Here is a 17952-nt window from a genome sequence, read left to right on the forward strand (position 1 = left end):
GGTGGCACAGTCGGTGCAGTGTCCGGCTCTTGGTTTCAGCTCGGGTCATGATCCCAGGGTCATGGGATCGAACCCCACGTGGGCTCCACACTCAGCAGGGAGTCTGCTAAGGTTTCTCTCTCCATCTGGCCCTCCCCGTGTGTGCGCGTGCTCCCTCTTGTTCTCTCAAATAAATAAATCAACCTTTTTTTCAAAAAAAGGAAAACGTTGATAAAGCTTTCCTCTCGGGTGAGTCTAGTTTTCCAGATCACTTCCCATTCGCATTGCAGTCTTTCTCTCTGGACAAATTCAGACTCCGCGTTGAAACTTGGAGGGAGGTGTCCTGCTTCTCTCGCTGGCCCTTGTAGCCAGGCTGTCACGGCAGACAGACCAGGTCATTCGCCCCCCACCTGCTTCTTATTGCGGTGGTTAGTCAGAGGACAGTCGGTTAAGTCCAAAGAGGTTTACCTTACACGAGCCACAGAAGGCTCCTGCGCAGTAGGGCCGGCCGCCGTGTGCGGGGCGAGGCGCCCAGCGCTCCAGGGGGAGCCTCGACCCGAAGCACGTGAGGAGGTGCGGAACTAGCATCATGTTTGCTCTGGGCGTTTGCTGGGATCTTTGTCTCCGCGTGGCATTTCCATACGGTGAACCTGCTAAAACGTGACCTGGTGAATCTGTCATTAGGGGGCCGCTGCGGAGGCCTGTTTTAGAACCTGAGTCAGTCTGCCTGGTCGGTGGTGGTGATTGCTCCGTGACGCCGCGTTTCAGAATGCTCTGCAGTTGAGCCTCCTCGATCATATGTTGAGTTGCGGTTCTTCTTCGGTAGGATAGTATCTTCTTGTGTCCTCAGGGTGTCTTCCGTTAAATTGGGTATGTTTCTGATTCTTCAGGTGATTTTTGTTTTTTAATGGGAAGTGTTTTAGGGCTCCTTGGAAACCCGCTATTCCTTAGGGAAATACCGTCCACACAGCAGTCCCTGGAAGCAAGTTGCCGACATCTCTTGGTTGCCCTCGGTGAGAATTCACGAGTTCAGCACCAAAGGGGAAGATTCCCTGTGCTGCCGGGGCGACGACCGGGGAGCCCGTCCAGAGCCGCGTGGGCCAGCGTGGTTGTCAGTCGGAGCTCGGGTTTGCGCTAACCATTCAAGCTGCACCTTCCCGCGGAAACAACTTCATCCCTTTGTCTCCACAGGAGGACACCATGGAGGTAGAAGAGTTCTTGAAAGAAGCTGCGGTAATGAAAGAGATCAAGCACCCCAATCTAGTGCAGTTGCTCGGTGAGTGCGCAGAGCTCTGGAGGGGGGCCTTTTCATCAGACCCTCTGGGTGGTGCAGGGGCTGGGAAGGAAGAGGTGGATGGTTTGCTGCATGAACGTCCCTGAGGGGGACATCTGTCCTCTGCCAGTCCTCAGCCCGTGGTAAAAAGGGGGCCGACGTGGGACGGGGTGTGTGTGTGTGTGTGTGTGTGTGTGTGTGTGTGTGAGAATATGTTATTACTTTCTTTTTTTCTTTCTTCTTTTCTTCTTTTTTTCTTTTTCTTTTTTTTAGAGGAGGAGAGGGGGCGGGGAGGCAGAGGGAGAGGGAGATAGAATCTTAAGCAGATTCACATCCAGCATGGAGCCCAATGAGGGGCTCAATCTCAGGACCCTGAGATCATGACCTGAGTCAAAACCTAGAGTCAGATGCTTAACCGACTGAGCCACCCAGGTGCCCCCTCCCCCCATTTCTTTTTTAAGGGGTTGGGGGAGGACGTTATTACTTTAAATCGATACCTAAAAGCAATCAAATGCAAATCTCAAATGGCTTCTGAAACAGGAATTTTCCAGAGTCCCTTCACTGCAGTTATTCTGTAGGCAGACATCACCGTGTGGGGGTGAACTGACAGTGGTGTAGGCTGTTTGGTGTGCGCCTGACCTTTGCCTCTCAACTCGGTGGCAGCCTCTTGTGTTGGAGTTCAAGGGCCCAAGAAGAAGAAAAGAGCATGGCCACGTCCCTCCCACAGGAACGTGATCACAAGCCACGAGTGCTTGGAACTGTGGTAGAGGTTGGACCCTAGACTTAGGGGCAGAGACAGAAGCCGTTTCAGGAGCCCTTCGGTATCGCGCGGGCCTTTCGGGGGTTGGTGCGCTCGGGAGCAGAGCAGCACACCAAAGCCCACGATGTCTTTCTTGTTGGCAGGGGTCTGCACCCGGGAACCCCCATTCTATATAATCACTGAGTTCATGACCTATGGGAACCTGTTGGATTACCTGAGAGAGTGTAACCGGCAGGAGGTGAACGCCGTGGTGCTGCTGTACATGGCCACTCAGATCTCGTCCGCCATGGAGTACCTGGAGAAGAAGAACTTCATCCACAGGTAGGAGCCTGGCCAGGCAGCCCTTGCCACAGAGCCGCGGGGCCGGCGTGCGGCCGGCAACCTTTTACAAAGCTCCAACCTGCAGGGTCTTAGGGCTCAGCTTCTCGCTTTAGTGCTGGCAATACGGCAGGCCTTGGGCCAAAGGCAGACGCTGGGTTCCTGACCTCGCTGGCTTCAGGCGTACGTCCAGGACCAAACTCAGCAGGCCTAGACCCTGGACCCGCCGAGCAGTGGAGCCCCACGGTAAGAACTGTTTCCCCTCAGCACCGTTTTGGGCCACGTGGAATACTAAGTGAAGTTCATCAGAGGCATCCTTCCTGATAATCAGCGCTCCCCAGGAAGCAGAGTGCGAGGCAGGTGCTCATCCGTAATGACCTCCTCCCCGGGGAGGCTGGCGTGGCGTCTGCACAGGCTCGCGGTCACAGCCGGTGCACGGGCTTTGTTTTTGCCATTGCGTGTTTTCTCCCTCCTTTCTCTTTATTATCATTTCATTCTCCACTTAACTCGCTGTCCTCTGGTTCAGGGATGTTTCCACGATTGTCAGAACTGTGTATATGTAGTTCTAAATTTGCTGTTTTGAAGCCTGGAGTGTTTTGACCTTCAAGCGTGCACAATTATCTTTGTGTTCGCATTCCTTGCTGGTGGAAATGGCTTCCTAGCGAAGTGACGGCCTAAGCAGGACAGGGGCTGATGGGCCTTGCCGGTGACTTTTACACAAGATGTTCTCCACGCCGCTGCTGTGAACTTTCGTACCCAATTAGCTCAAGTATGAAGCCTGTACATGAGATTTCATAGTGAGGAATGGGAGCAGCATGTGTGGAAGGCTGGCCGCTCCCTGTAAGACAGATTTCCTGGGCCGCATGAGAGCTGAGTCCCATGCTCCTGTTACTCAAGAAGGTGAACCCTCTGAGGCTGCAAATTGAGATTTCTTGACTTCTGGTTTGCTTTGCATGGCTAGATCCGTTCCCTCTTCATTTCACGAACTTAAAATGCTTTACCAAAATCCGATTAGGCACAAGTCTTCTGCATTTAGTTTCTCTCTGATTGCTGATAATCAGGCTGTCTTAGGCGCCCATCGCCCGAAGGTGCTGCCTCTTCTCACTCCTCCGCTCCGTTTTGCCTTGCGATTTCATGGTTAACATCCATGAACCAGAGATTAGACTCCCACCTCCCTGGGACAAGCAGGAGGCGAGAGGAAGCTGATTATACAGGGGAGATTTTGTAGGATACGTTCGGATAAGCATCAGGAGGAAAGAGGAGAGTGCGAAACACAATTTGGGGGGAAGATGCTGTGAGCTTTGTTTTATTTTGTCCTTTCTCAAGTCTGGATAGGCCAAATGGAGGCTCCCTCTGATGGAAGTTGAGGACTGGCTGGTGCCTTTGTTCCCTGTGCCTGGCGTAGAGCTGTCCTGACCCGGCAGACCCTTAGGTGACCGTAGGTGTGCAGGCGTCAGTGGAAGCACTCTACGTATTAACTCGTGGCCGCTCACGACAGCCCTAAGAAGTAGGCGCTGCCATTATCAGCTTCATTGTGAGGATGAGGGTAGCGGAGGCCTAGGGTAGTGAACTTGCACCCCCTGCCGCCTCTCACCTTGGTGGGAGCTCAGGCGGATGCAAGGGACGAGCGCTGCTCCCGCTGGGGTATTCACACACGTTCCCCGGGGGACTGGACCCAGTTGTCGGGAGTGTGCCCTCACTCGCTGGTGGTGGATTCGTGAAGCCGGGAAAGCTGGTCACAACTCTCACGGATGAACGCTTTCTCTTCCCAGAGATCTCGCTGCCCGAAACTGCCTGGTCGGGGAGAACCACTTGGTGAAGGTGGCTGATTTCGGCCTGAGCAGGTTAATGACCGGGGATACCTACACGGCCCACGCTGGGGCCAAGTTCCCGATCAAGTGGACGGCGCCAGAGAGCCTGGCCTACAATAAGTTCTCCATCAAGTCCGACGTCTGGGGTAAGGGCTGCTGCTGCTCCTGGTCAGCCCTCGTCTGCCAGGGTGGGCTCCTTCTCCCATTTTCCTCACTCTCCGTGCCTTTTCACTGCCTCTTTCTTGCTCCTTCATTTATTACTTAATTCTTTTTTCTTATAATAATTTTTTATTATGTTTTGTTAGTCACCATACAGTATATCCTTAGTTTTTGATGCAATGTTCCATGATTCATTGTTTGCGTATAATACCCAGTGCTCCTTGCAATACGTACCCTCCTTACTACCCATCACCGGCCTATCCCAGTTCCCCACCCCCTTCCCTCTGAAGCCCTCAGTTTGTTTCCCAGAGTCTACAGTTTCTCACGGTTCATTCCCCCTTCTTTTTACCCCCCCTTCATTCTTCCCTTCCTTCTCCTACCCATCTTCCTATTTCTTATGTTGCAGCAAATGTTGAGAAATCATTCTTTTTGATGGCTGAGTAATATTCCATTGTATATATGGACCACATCTTCTTAATCTGTTGAAGGGCATTCGGCTCCTTCTATGATTTAGCTATTGTGGACAATGCTGCTATGAACATTGGGGTGCATATGGCCCTTCTCTTCACTACGTCTGTATCTTTGGGGTAAATACCCAGTAGTGCAATGGATGGATCATAGGGTAGCTCAATTTTTAACTTTATAAAGGACCTCCACACTGTTTTCCAAAGTGGCTGTACCGACTTGCGTTCCCACCAACAGTGTAAGAGGGATCCCCTTTCTCCACATCCTCTCCAACATTTGTGGTTTCCTCCCTTGTCAGTTTTTGCCATTCTAACTGGCGTAAGGTGGTATCTCAATGTCGTTTTGATTTGAATTTCCCTGATGGCAAATGATTTTAAACATTTTTTCATGGGTCTGTTAGCCATTTGTATGTCTTCATTGGAAAAGTGTCTGTTCGTATCTTCTGCCCATTTTTTTGTTTCCCGTGTATTGCGTTTGAGAAGTTCTTTGTAGATCTTGGATACTAGTCTTTTATCTGTAGTGTCATTTGCAAATATCTTCTCCCATTCCGTGGGCTGCCTCTTAGTTTTTTTGACTGTTTCCTTGGCTGTGCAGAAGCTTTTTATCTTGATGAAGTCCCACAAGTTCATTTTTTCTTTTGTTTCTCTTTCTCCCTTTACAGTTTTTACTCCTGTTTTCTCTCCAAAATGAAATAAAAGCCAGCGTTTTCTTCCAAAATAATTTAGATTAACTTTTTTTCTTCCCCTCTAACTTACCACCTTCATCCACAGTGTGCTGCTTGGGTTTGTGGGGGCAGTTAACCAGCCCAGCAGGCACCCAGGGTCTCCTGAGCAGGGAATGCTATGTAGTTTGGTTTGGGCTTTAAGTAGGATATTGCCCTTGGAAGCTTCATGTGCCAGTATTTTTACCTTTTGTTGAAGAACTTCTTATTGTGGCAGGTGGTAAGCATACACCGAAGAAGGCGGAGTTGTGTCATGACCCCTGTGCACGTATCACCCGCCTTCCCCGGCCATCAGCTCGTGGTGCTCCTACACCCTCTGTCCTCCCTCCCGACTATTTTGAAGCAGATCCCAGAGAGCATGTGATTTTGTCCATAAATATTTTAGTATGAGTCTCTCAAAGATGGCTTTTTTATTCTTGTAACCACATTGCCCCTTCTCCCCAAATTGACAGTAATTTCTGAATATCACGATACAGTGTGTTCACATTTCCACTTGAGTCGTAAAAGTCCTACTTTTACGGTCTGTTTGAGTTGAGGTCCAGGTACCGTTCACACAGGCGGGTGGTCGATGCGCCCTCAGTGCCGTCTGGTCTGTAAGCTCCTGCTCCATCGTTTCTCTGCCCTTGCTGTCTGTCTGTTGAAGAAACCCCTCACGTGTCCTTCCACATCTCCCACACTGCATCCCTGCACTGTGGTTTAGTGTGTTCCTCTGTCTTCGGTATTCCTAGTAAGTTTAGGGCAGGTGGGTCTGGGCCGCTGGGTCATCCTCGGCTTTGACTTCATTCAGCAGGACGNNGTCATGCACTGTGGTGTCCTGTTTCATCAACAACGCACGGGGCTCCGTTTCCCTCTCTCCTACGATTTTAGCAGCTCCTGGTACCCATTGCCCAGGTCCACTTTTTGATGAGGGGTTGCCAAATGGGGCTTCTCTAATTCTGTCACTCCTTATTCCCTCTTTAGCTCAGTACTTCTGTAAGAAGAAACCCTCCTCTGTTGGGTTACTCGGGGGTGCAGTTCATTTAGGAAAGGCAGCATCGTTGTTTGCTTCCTTGCCCTTGTTTCCCAGTGTTCACACAAACAAGTTGGTTTTTAATACCCTCCAGTGATGACCAAGTAGATTTTGGGGTTGTTTTCTTTTGTGACATTATTACGATAGCTACATAGATAGATAGATAGATAGATAGATAGATATGACATGTTTGATATATTTTAATCCGCTCTAGTTCTTTTCCTTATTGATACTCAGATCGTCTCTTATTTGGCCAGTGGGAACTTCAGATTGCTTCTGGTCCTTTTACAAGACCCTGGTAGTCTTCAGTAGCGTCTGTGCTGTCTAGAGCAATAAAGATATTCCAGGTTCATTCGCTGCCCTAGACCTGAATCACCCATTTCTCCAAGGAGTCCTGGTCCCTTTAATGAGATCTGGAATTTCAAGGCTATCATCTGGGCTTTCAAGACTTTCAAATATTTTTTTAAAGATTTTATTTATTTTGAGAGAGAGGGCACGTGCGTGCACATGCAGAGGGAAAGAATCTCAAGCATACTCCATGCTGAGTGTGGAGCCCCATATGGGGCTCGATCTCATGACCCTGAGATTGTGACCTGAGCTGACAAGAGTTGTATGTGTAACCAACTGAACCAGCCAGGCGCCCCGATTTTATGATTTTTATGAAATGTTTGGAGTTGGAAGGGCCCTTGGAGAGGATACTGTACACCAGAAAGAGGTGGCTTGTCTTAGACATTCAGCTACTTGCTCTCAGATCTAGGAGTAGAAGTGGCCTCCTGACTTCCAGCGCTAGGTGCCCTCTACCATAAATCCCAGCAAGGTGGTCACATTACCTCAGAGACAGTGGAGGGGCCGATCAGCCCAGTTTCTTCTCCCATTCAGCATATTTTGGATGGGGCGGGGTGTTAACATCTCATTCTGTCCTGGGCTGTTGGTCATTCAGAGCCTGGTAAGATGTGCCTGGCCTGCTTCTGAGGGTGTAACTTCGAATGTCCACTACATAGGTAACCAATTTTAAATGCAGTATGGTTAAGCTTCATGCATCTTGAACAAGCTGTCTCTTTCTTTTTGCTTGTAGCTTTTGGAGTATTGCTTTGGGAAATTGCTACCTATGGCATGTCGCCTTACCCAGGAATTGACCTGTCCCAGGTGTATGAGCTGCTAGAGAAGGACTACCGCATGGAGCGCCCAGAAGGCTGCCCGGAGAAGGTCTACGAACTCATGCGAGCATGTGAGCCTTCCCCCGCCAGTTGTAGAAATTCTTCGTGGGCACTGTGAGAAATTATCGTCCTGGACTGTATTCCCAGACTGAAATAGTGCTCCGCTTCCTTTCCGCACTCACAGAAGCAGCCAGTGTAGCAGTTAGGTGCATACTCACGCACGACTTTTCTCAGTGTGTCCATACACATTGTACGTAGTCTTCATGTGTGAGGGGGTTTTGGGGTTTGTTTCTAATGCAAAAATGGGATTGATCGACACCAAACTTGGATTTCTTGTTAATAAATACAAATTACTGGGCCCTACCTCCAAATAGTCTGCTGCAGTAGGTAAATACTGCGGGTGATGTCTATCTCGTTGGCTTTATTATATATATTTATATTTACATATATAAAATCATTCCCTCAACTTTTTTGTGCACATAGCTGTATGACAGGCATATCTTTTCTGTCCATATTTCAAAGATCTCTCTCTCACTCCCCACCCCCTTATTTTTATATAGCTGTTTAACTTCCATTAAATGATTTATTAATTCATCCGGTCCCATTTTGGTGGACATTTGGTTTTACACATTTGTTGGCTTTTGCCATTATAAACAAAGCAGGGATGAACACCCTTATACGTATACCTCTGTACATTTTGCTGGTGTTTCTAAAAGTTGAACTCTTGGTTCCAAGGGCTATTTGCATTTTAGATTTTGATAGATTTTACCAAATTGTTTTTGAGGAAAGATGTACCAGTTTATACTCCCACCAGAGATGTAGGAGAGTAACTCTGCGTTCTCACAACACGGGGCTTCATCAGTCCTTAATCCTCACGTCAATCTTGGGGCGCCTGGGTGGCTCAGTTGGTTAAGCATCCAGCTCATGATCTCAGCTCAGGTCTTGAAGTCAGGGTCCTGAGCTCCAGTCTGCATTGGGCTCCACACTGGGCATGGAGCCTACTTAAAAAAAAAAACCCTCATGTTAATCTTGTTTTAATTAACATCTCTTTACTGATGAGGATTTCAGACTTTGATAACCCAGAAGTAAGGGTAAAATAGAGTGCAAGCCATTTGACTCAGTGATTCTCGGCACTTGCTAGAGTGGGGCTGGGGAAAAGATTTGTAAATGTAGTTCTTGCTATCACGTTTCTCTGGGGGTTTACAATCCACATTCCTGCCGATACCTAAAGTCTTTTTGAATTCTTAATGTCTGTAATAGGACACAGTGACATTTGTCACTTTACCTTGTTACAGCAAAAGATGGTTAGCAGGATTGGGGTGCTTTTTTTTTTTAAGATTTTATTTGAGAGAGCACGAGTGGAGGGGGGCAAAGCGAGAGGGAGAAGCAGACTTCCCACTGAGCAGGGACCCTGACACAGGGCTTGATCCCAGGACCCGGAGATTGTGACCTGAGCTGAAGGCAGACGCTTAACCGACTGAGCCACCCAGGCGCCCCTGGGGTGCTTCTTCTATTACCAGACTTCCCTTGAGAATTGCTAGCCCCCCACTTATTAGCAGGGCCTTGTGCATGGTCTGACTGGGTTTCCTCTGTCCAGGTTGGCAATGGAATCCCTCTGACCGGCCCTCCTTTGCTGAAATCCACCAAGCCTTTGAGACAATGTTCCAGGAATCCAGCATATCAGATGGTAAAGTGCCCATTCCTGGGGGTGCCTGCAGTGGCGTGAGCGGTTGGGATGGAAGGGACAGCCAGGTGGGACTCCAGCCTTGGCCCTTTAGTTCACTTCCTGCGAGAAGAGCCCAGGCCAGCAAGTTCCTGAGACCAGAGAGCTGGGCAGAGGTGTTGAACATGGAGCTGTCTTATAGCCATGCACAACTCTGATGAGTACCGAGTGCGATTTTCTCAGCATCTGTATCTCTTTTCTGTAACTGTGCATGGGTGACCACTCCCACCTGAGGGAAAAAACAAAACAAAAAACACCAGCATACCAAACTGATACCATTACTGATGGCTGCTGATTTTTGGTTTTATTTTTGTTCGTAGAAGTGGAAAAGGAACTGGGGAAAAAAGGTGTGCGAGGGGTTGCAAGTACTTTGCTGCAGGCCCCAGAGCTGCCCACCAAGACAAGAACCTCCAGGAGAGCTGTGGACCACAAAGACCCCACTGATGTGCCTGAGACACCCCACTCCAAGGGCCCGGGAGAGACCGGTATGTCCCCCCGGCCCCACCAGACACCCAGAGGAATCCACACCCCCAGGGCCAGTCAGTACAGGCAGATGGGAAGCAGTGAGTGGACCTGCACAGAAGGGCAGGCAAATTCCTTGTTAGTGATCCAGCTTTGCAAAGAGAAAGGTTCTTCTCTCTGCACAGCATCCTGCCCCTCCTTCTGGGAATCATTAGGAACCATTGGCTTCAGCGGTTAGTTTGGTCGAGTAGGCACAGGTGCTTATGAAACCGAGGGAGAACAAACCCGCCTTTTCATGTATTATTCACAGCATTTGTGGTTGCTCTTGCAGGGCAGATAGAACAATAATAAATATTGAACCAAACGAAGAGCAGCTTGTTGTGAAAGCACTGATATGAGAAGCTCACTGGAACTGACAGAGCCAGGAGACACCCGCGGCACAGAGCTGGTGTCCACGCGTGGTCTCTGAGGAAAGACTGTCGGCCACTGTTGCCTAGACGTGCGGGGGAGGTGGGAGTGGTGCACGGGGGTCTCAGGGAGTCAGGAGGAATAATACTGCCGACACTGCCCTAGTGCCTGCCCTGTGCCCTGCTGTCCCGGCAAAACCCCAGGAATCTGGGATTGTAGAGGCTCCCAGGGGATGCTGGGATGGACCACAGAGGAGTGAACCGGAAGGGGCAGAACAATGAGATGTTTAGCCATCACAGGATTCCCAAATTGTTTTTATTGTGTACCCATAGTGGTTAAAAAAGTCGCCCGTGCAGCCTAAGCATATACACGTACTACCGCACAGACATGTATATTATAAAATACACCAAAAACGTACACTTAGAAGGTTTACATTAAAAAATCCAAATTATAATGCCTTCTTTCCACACCCCCCTGGATCGTCTTGCTCACCCGCTTTGGAGTTCCCGGCATGTAGACCATCCATCCAGAAGCTTGGACCTTTGTCCTTGTGTTAGTTGTCATGATTTCAGGTGGTTGAGCGGTGGAGATGGGGGAGGCCGCTGTGGGAACTTCAGGCTTATTAAAAGCCCAGTGATAAGCAGTCATGTTCATTTATGCCCGTCAGTATTCATCCGAGGGGTGTTTTGATATGTAATCTCATGGTGAGCCAGGAGTGTCAATTAGCTGTTCAGCACTGTGCATAATTCATTAGAAGTTCACGTTCTTCGACTTCTTCTGCTGGATTAAAGTTTTGGAGGTCCTCGGTCCTCTGAGTCAGGTGTCCTGCGTGCCACCTGGTGTTCTGACAGGTGCCGCCTTACACCTCTGCTCCAGTTACAGACGTCCTCTGTGCTGCTCTGGGTGGGACAGAAAGCCGCTCTCCTCACAGCTGCCCTCTGAGGGAGAAGTCTGTCATTCACTAGCCGGGAGCTTGGCAACACCAGAAAGATTCCTTAGGAGCTGTTATTCATATATAAAGAATGCCCATTTAAAAATTTGTGAAGGTCACTCCTTCTTGTTTGCCAAGCATAATAAGTAGCCCGTTGTCACTGTGCTGCACAGCCTCTTCCCTTCGGACCTTACCTCCTAGGAGCCTCGATTGGCAGGTCCGAGAGGCACGGGGCCTGACCCTTTGCTCAGCCCTGTCGTGGTTTTTACGTGCTAGATCGTGGTATTGGAGGACTCTGTGCTGTCAAGGAAGCCCCAGGGCAGGGATAAGGGGCCCGGCTTTCTGTGTTGCTGTCTTCAGGGAAAAGAGACCTACGCTTTTCCTAATAATATTAACAGTGGTGACAACAGTTAGTGAGAAATTATGTGCCGGTAGCTGGAACAAATGCTTTACACTCACTGCATTACGTTCACACCACAACACTATGGGTGCGTTTTGTTCTCCTCCGTTTCATAGATGAGAGAGCTGAGGATGCACGCCGAGGCGTCCCTTGCCCAGGCCGCGACTGGGGAGTGGCAGAGCCGGTGCTCACATGCAGGCCTACCAGAGCCCAGACCCTTGACTGCTCCTCTGTAGAGAACAGGCGGCCCACCCCAGGTTCCTCCCACGAAGGAGCCTCCGGTCTGGAGTCGTTAAAACTCTTCCCACTGTGTTTCAGATCCTCTGGACCATGAGCCTCCTGTGTCTCCGCTGCTCCCTCGAAAAGAACGAGGTCCCCAGGATGGTGGCCTAAATGAAGATGAGCGCCTTCTCCCCAAAGACAAAAAAACCAACTTGTTCAGTGCCTTGATCAAGAAGAAGAAGAAAACAGCCCCAACCCCCCCGAAACGCAGCAGCTCCTTCCGGGAAATGGACGGCCAGCCCGAGCGCAAGGCGGCCAGTGAGGAAGAGGGCCGAGAAACCAGCAACGGGGGGCCAGCCCTCACACCCTCGGACACAACCGAGCCAGCCAAGTCCCCAAAGCCCAGCAGCGGGGCTGGTGTTCCCAATGGAGCCTTCCGGGAGACGGGGGGTGCAGGCTTCCGGTCTCCCCACCTGTGGAAAAAGTCCAGTACACTGACCAGCAGCCGCCTGGCAGCCAGTGAGGAAGAGAGCGGCAGCAGCTCCAGCAAGCGCTTCCTAAGGTCTTGCTCTGCCTCCTGCGTGCCCCACGGGGCCAGGGACACAGAGTGGAGGTCTGTCACACTGCCTCGGGATCTGCAGTCCACGGGGAGGCAGTTCGACTCGTCCACGTTTGGAGGGCACAAAAGCGAGAAGCCAGCTCTGCCTCGGAAGCGAGCAAGTGAGAACAGATCTGACCAGGTGACCAGAGGCACAGTGACTCCCCCGCCTAGGCTGGTGAAAAAGACCGAGGATGCAGTGGACGAGGTCTTCCGAGACACAGGGGAGTCCAGCCCAGGCTCCAGCCCTCCCAGTCTGACTCCAAAACTCCTCCGCAGGCAGGTCGCAGGGACTCCTTCCTCGGGCCTTCCCCACAAGGATGAGGCTGGGAAGTCCGGTGCCTTGGGGACACCTGCCACAGCTGAGCCGGTGCCCCCCGCCAGCAGAGCAGGGCCAGGCGCGTCCGGAGGGGCCAGCAAGGCCTCCACCGAGGAGCCCAGAGCGAGGAGGCACAAGCCTTCCTCCGAGTCCCCAGGGAGAGACAAGGGGAAACTGTCCAAGCTCAAACCTGTCCCGCCGCCCCCGCCACCAGCCTCCGTTGGGAAAGCCGGGAAGCCCTCTCAGAACCTGAGCCAGGAAGCAGCTGGGGAGGCCGGCACTGGTGGGAAAGCCAAAGCCACGGCTGTGGTTGGGGATGCTGTGAACAGTGACACCATCAAGCCCGGTCCGCTGGGAGAGGGTGTCAAAAAGCCCGTGCTCCCGTCCATGCCAAAGCCACAGTCGTCCAGCAAGCCGGCGGGGACCCCAACCAGCCCAGCTCCCACCCCTTCCACCGTGCCGTCAGCATCCTCTGCCCTGGCCGGGGACCAGCCAGCCTCCACTGCCTTCATTCCTCTCATATCAACTCGTGTGTCTCTTCGGAAAACCCGCCAGCCTCCGGAGCGGATCGCCAGTGGCACCATCACCAAGGGCGTGGTCCTGGACGGCACGGAGGCTCTGTGCCTGGCCATCTCCAAGAACTCCGAGCAGATGGCCAGCCACAGCGCCGTGCTAGAAGCCGGCAAGAACCTCTGCACGTTCTGCGTGAGCTATGTGGATTCCATCCAGCAAATGAGGAACAAGTTCGCCTTCCGCGAGGCCATCAACAAACTGGAGAATAATCTCCGGGAGCTTCAGATTTGCCCAGCGACAGCAGGGAGTGGCCCGGCGGCCACTCAGGACTTCAGCAAGCTCCTCAGCTCCGTGAAAGAGATCAGTGACATCGTGCAGAGGTAGCAGAAGCCAGGCGTCAGTAGAGCCGGAGCCGCGTGCCGTGCGTGAGGGCTTCCCCACACCTGCCACGGTGGCTGCCACGAGACCAGTGAGTTGGGACGTTGGCCCGGGAGCGCTGTGCCGGGCGGAGCCGAGGGTCGCTGTGGAACACAGCCCTACTACCTATGTTTTGCGCCAGCTGTCCTCCTGCACTTTGCCCTTCCCCAGCCCGGGCTCCCCTGAGCCGCCTCTTTCCCAAGTTCTATCTGTGGAGTTCCTGCTCTGTGGACTTCAGTTGGCCTGCCGGCCCCTTCCCCACATAGTGCTCCGAGCCTGAGCTCTTCGGGCCAGGTGGGAAAGCGGATGAGCATTTCTTCTTCGCTCTTCTTTCCAGAGACCCTCCTCTGGTTCTGCCTTCTCCTCCACCTCCCCCAGGGACGAGTGCCCTGGACAGGAGCCTTGTCACCAAGACCTAGGGACTGTCCTCTTCACTTACTCCATGGAGGGAGCCTGTGTACTCCTCCTCTTGTGCCTGCTGCACTGAAGACACGTTTCCAGAATGCCGTCCTGGAAAGTGCTGCCAGCTGGTCACTCTGCCCTCTGTTGCTGCCGGGGGCTGGTGCCCTCACATTTCCTCGTGTGAAGGACAGCTCTTGATTTGGGGGGTAAAACAGGGTGCTAAGACCAGCCGGCCTTCGGGTCCTGGGACAGGTGTGGGAAACTGTCCTTGTCATCCGTTCTCTCGGTTCCTTGCTGTCTTGTGACAGGCACGGCTCGTCCTGGATGGAAAGCTTGAGTCTTAAGGGAGCAGGGTCTCAGTCCAGCGTGCTGGGGCAGAGGAGGCAGGAGGGGTGGCTAGCTGGGTGAACAGCTCGTGCCCAGGTGGTCTGGGGCTGGGCCTGGGCCTGGGCTTAGGCACGTCTGCCTTGGGCCCAGGCACGTCTGCCTTGGGCCCGGGTCACCTTCCTTTCAGATTTCCAGGTGTCCAGAAAAGGTACTTGGTCTTGATTTCTGACTGATGTCCTTCTCCTCCTTCGTACGTCTGAGACAGAGTAGACTCATGCAGAGCTCTCTTCCCGTGTGGCAAGCCAGTCCTCAGTTTTCTGGAGTTCTTGAAGCATTTCGTGGCCCTGCCCTCAGCCCAGCCGCCTCTGGCACAGCAGGACCTGCCTTCGGCCACCAGCACACGGAAGAAAAGGGCTGTGGTAGCGCAGCCCCAGCCACTGTTGGCTGTGTGCTGAGGGACAGACGTCCTGTTGGATCGCCATGAGCAACACTTAGCCCCCCGTCTCTGTTGGGGTGTCAGGGACGAAGACGACCACCACCAAGGGAGGCCCCAGCACGTGTCTCAAAGAGCAGGCCTTTGTCTCCTCTCCCCAGGCAGCCCGGGACCAGGCTGGTGGGGCAGAGGCCCGGACCGTCTTGAGCTTGACCTAGAAGCAGCTACCGAAGAGTGGGCAGGCACCTGCCTGGACCTCTTGGCAGGCCGAGGAGCAACCCTTGGAGAAACCAGTAGCAACCGCCTTGCACCCCCACGCCTTCTCGTGCCGTGACCACGCACGGGCCCCGTCGTTATGCTCCTCACCTACACTTGTATTTTATTTCTCTGGTAGAGAGGGTTTCCCCTGGATCGATTTACGCTGTCCTCACGGCGCATCACCTCTTTGCCCCCCCAGACTGCTGTGCGACACAGACTGAGGGAGGTGCTCAAACACCGCCAGCGGCCTTGCAGACAAAGCAAAACAGACCCCACCCAGGTTCCCTCAGCTGCTTGGCTCTGTGAGGTGCTGGTGTGTTTGTTCACGTGATGGCCCGCTATATTTTGCATTTATACCTTGGTATTACACTCTTTTATAGACTTGCTTTTTTATAAATGACATGTAAATAGTTTTCCACTATTCTCCCTTCTCAAATGCCTATGGTGTCTTTTTTTTTTTTTTCTTGGTCCAGTACACTTTGTTTCTGTGTATGACTCTGTTTTTTGAATCCACATCTCTTCCGTAGTATTTTTTAAATAAATGTTTACAACATTAGAACTCGGGCACATCGCACTGGTCTGTACTTTCTCCCTGTTGTTCAGAGCTGTGGTGCCTGTGTGCTGGTGGGGGTCCCTGTTTCCCTGAAGGGGGGCTGGAGGCTCCGTGGCGGGATTGCAACACAAATCCTCCATCTTCCTCAGCCTTCCAAAAGCAGTCTCCCCGTCCCGGCCTCAGGCCCTTCTTGTGTCCTTGCCACTGATTTTGCCGGCAGCACTGGGAGTGGGCTCTGCCACCGGAGGGGCCACATCTGACTGGTGTGGCAAAGGAGGAGGAGTTCAGGGGCTGTGTTAGCTGTCAGGCTGTCACAGCGTCACTGAAATGGGGAGGAGGTGTCCTGGACTCCACTGGCCTGGAAGTGTTAGTCCCTCCACGGGTGTGCTTTTCTCCTCTGCCTGTGACCCGCCCCAGCGCCCCTCCCCCTCTGGCCCCCAAAGCATCCCTTTCTCACTGTGGTCCACACGCCCCATGTCTTATTTCTCTGTGTACAGGTGGAGGGGCGGGGGTGCTGGCCTCAGGGTGATGGAAAGGCCACCTGGCGGGCTATGGCCTCTCCCAGCCCCCCACCAAGGGGACCGAGGGGGGCACATGCGGCCGTTTCCTCATCTGGGCCTCCATTTAGCGCCAGCTGACAGCTTGGAAAGTGGAAGTCAGGGAAGTAAGTGGCGCTCTCTGATAATGATACTTATTACGCCTCAGACTTGTCAGCGGGTACAGATCCTGCTCACGAAAGCATGGTGAGCAGCACGGTTCGGTGCAGGCTCGGCGGTGGCTGTGCTGCACGTCAGGCGGTGGGGGTGCGGACATCGGCCCGAGGCGGGGGTGGCTGGGACCGCGGAGCGCACTCACGCCGAGGGGCTGCAAGACCTCCTCCCTCGTTTCACGGAGGCAGGAACGGAGGCCCCAGCCGCACTCTGTCTGTGGTTGAACCATAACTAGACACCAGGTCTCCTGGGTCCGGGGCGTCTCCTCGAGTGGCAATTCTCGAGTCAGAAAGAAGACTGAGTGACTACAGTGACAGCCACCACCGATGGCTGCTCGTTCCATGCCAGACATGGGCCGGTCCCGGAGTCTTCACAGCCGCCTCTCCAGCAGAGTGCATTATCCCATTTTCTTGACGCCCAGCCGTGAGGTTACAGCTAGTCACAGCTCGCGCGTGGCGTCACGTGCCAGTCACCGTGGCAGCTGTGCCCGTGGGAAATACAGGTCTCAAGAATCCTGTGTGTGTCACCCAAGCTTCCGTTCTGGAACAGTGGTTCTTAACCTTTGTTAGGCCACAGAACCCCTTGAGAACTTGGCACACCTGGATCTAGCCCCAGGCGAATGCGCAGAGGTGCACACACCCAGATCCTTGCGAGGCCTGCCCTCGATGTCCAGAACCAGGGAGCAGGGTCAGGCCTGCCAGCAGGGCCAGCGGCTGCTGTCGCTGTCGTCAGAACGAAGTTCAAGCTGAAATGTCAAAATGTGGAAGAGCGCTGCATGGCGGTGTGCTCTCAGAGCGGGACATGGGGCAGTGGGGACGAACAAACCTGTTGCAACGCGGTATACACGAGCCAAACGTCATGTTGAGCAGAAGCAGCCAGACAGCCAGGAGTGATGCCAGAAACTTCCATCTACTTAAAGCAGCACAGCTGGTCTGTGGTTTGGTGTTAGAAGTTAGGACAGAGGGGGGCGCCTGGGTGGCGTAGTCGTTAAGCGTCTGCCTTCGGCTCAGGGCGTGATCCCGGCGATGTGGGATCGAGTCCCACATCAGGCTCCTCCACTGGGAGCCTGCTTCTTCCTCTCCCACTCCCCATGCTTGTGTTCCCTCTCTTGCTGGCTGTTTCTCTCCGTCAAATAAATAAATAAAATCTTAAAAAAAAAAAAAAAAGGACGGAGGGTCAGGCCTGGTTGGGGTGCAGGGGAGCTCGGGGTGGGTGGCGCAGATAATGCCCTGTTTCCTAGTCTGGGTCATGCTGGCTAATGGGTGTGTCACTTGGGGACAGTTTATTGAACTGTACAGTCAGAACTGGAGCACATTCTCCACGTGTGTCAGATTTCAACGAGAGGGTTTTTTAAGATTTTATTTATTCATTTGAGAGAGAGCAAGAGCATGAGCAGGGGGAGGGAGGGGCAGAGGGAGAGGGAAAAGCAGCCTCCCCACTGAGCACGGAGCCCGACGCAGGACCCGATTCCAGGACCCCCAGATCATGACCTGAGCCAAAGGCAGACACTTCACCGACTGAGCCCCCCAGGTGCGCCTCAATGAGCATTTTCTTAAAATTACAGCTCACGTGGGTAAGTAAGTACGCTACAGATACGCTGTGTGGCCACGTGAAACTCTCACTG

General features: G+C 52.8%; 1 protein-coding gene across 1 annotated transcript in view; it reads left to right on the top strand.

Annotated features, from left to right (window-relative positions):
• ABL1 (ABL proto-oncogene 1, non-receptor tyrosine kinase) overlaps positions 1-15629 on the top strand; it is a 46489-nt gene extending 30860 nt beyond the window's left edge. Inside the window, exons 5-11 of the mRNA XM_040632075.1 lie at positions 1171-1255; positions 2156-2333; positions 4103-4287; positions 7571-7723; positions 9250-9339; positions 9696-9860; positions 11895-15629. Of these exons, the coding sequence (XP_040488009.1) occupies positions 1171-1255; positions 2156-2333; positions 4103-4287; positions 7571-7723; positions 9250-9339; positions 9696-9860; positions 11895-13612 (2574 nt within the window). The 3' untranslated portion in view covers positions 13613-15629. The remainder of the gene's footprint in view (positions 1-1170; positions 1256-2155; positions 2334-4102; positions 4288-7570; positions 7724-9249; positions 9340-9695; positions 9861-11894) is intronic.
• The last annotated feature ends 2323 nt before the right edge of the window (positions 15630-17952 follow it).

The sequence above is a fragment of the Ursus maritimus genome, unplaced genomic scaffold, assembly GCF_017311325.1.
Source record: "Ursus maritimus isolate PB19 unplaced genomic scaffold, ASM1731132v1 scaffold_17, whole genome shotgun sequence".
NCBI classification, from domain to species: domain Eukaryota; kingdom Metazoa; phylum Chordata; class Mammalia; order Carnivora; family Ursidae; genus Ursus; species Ursus maritimus.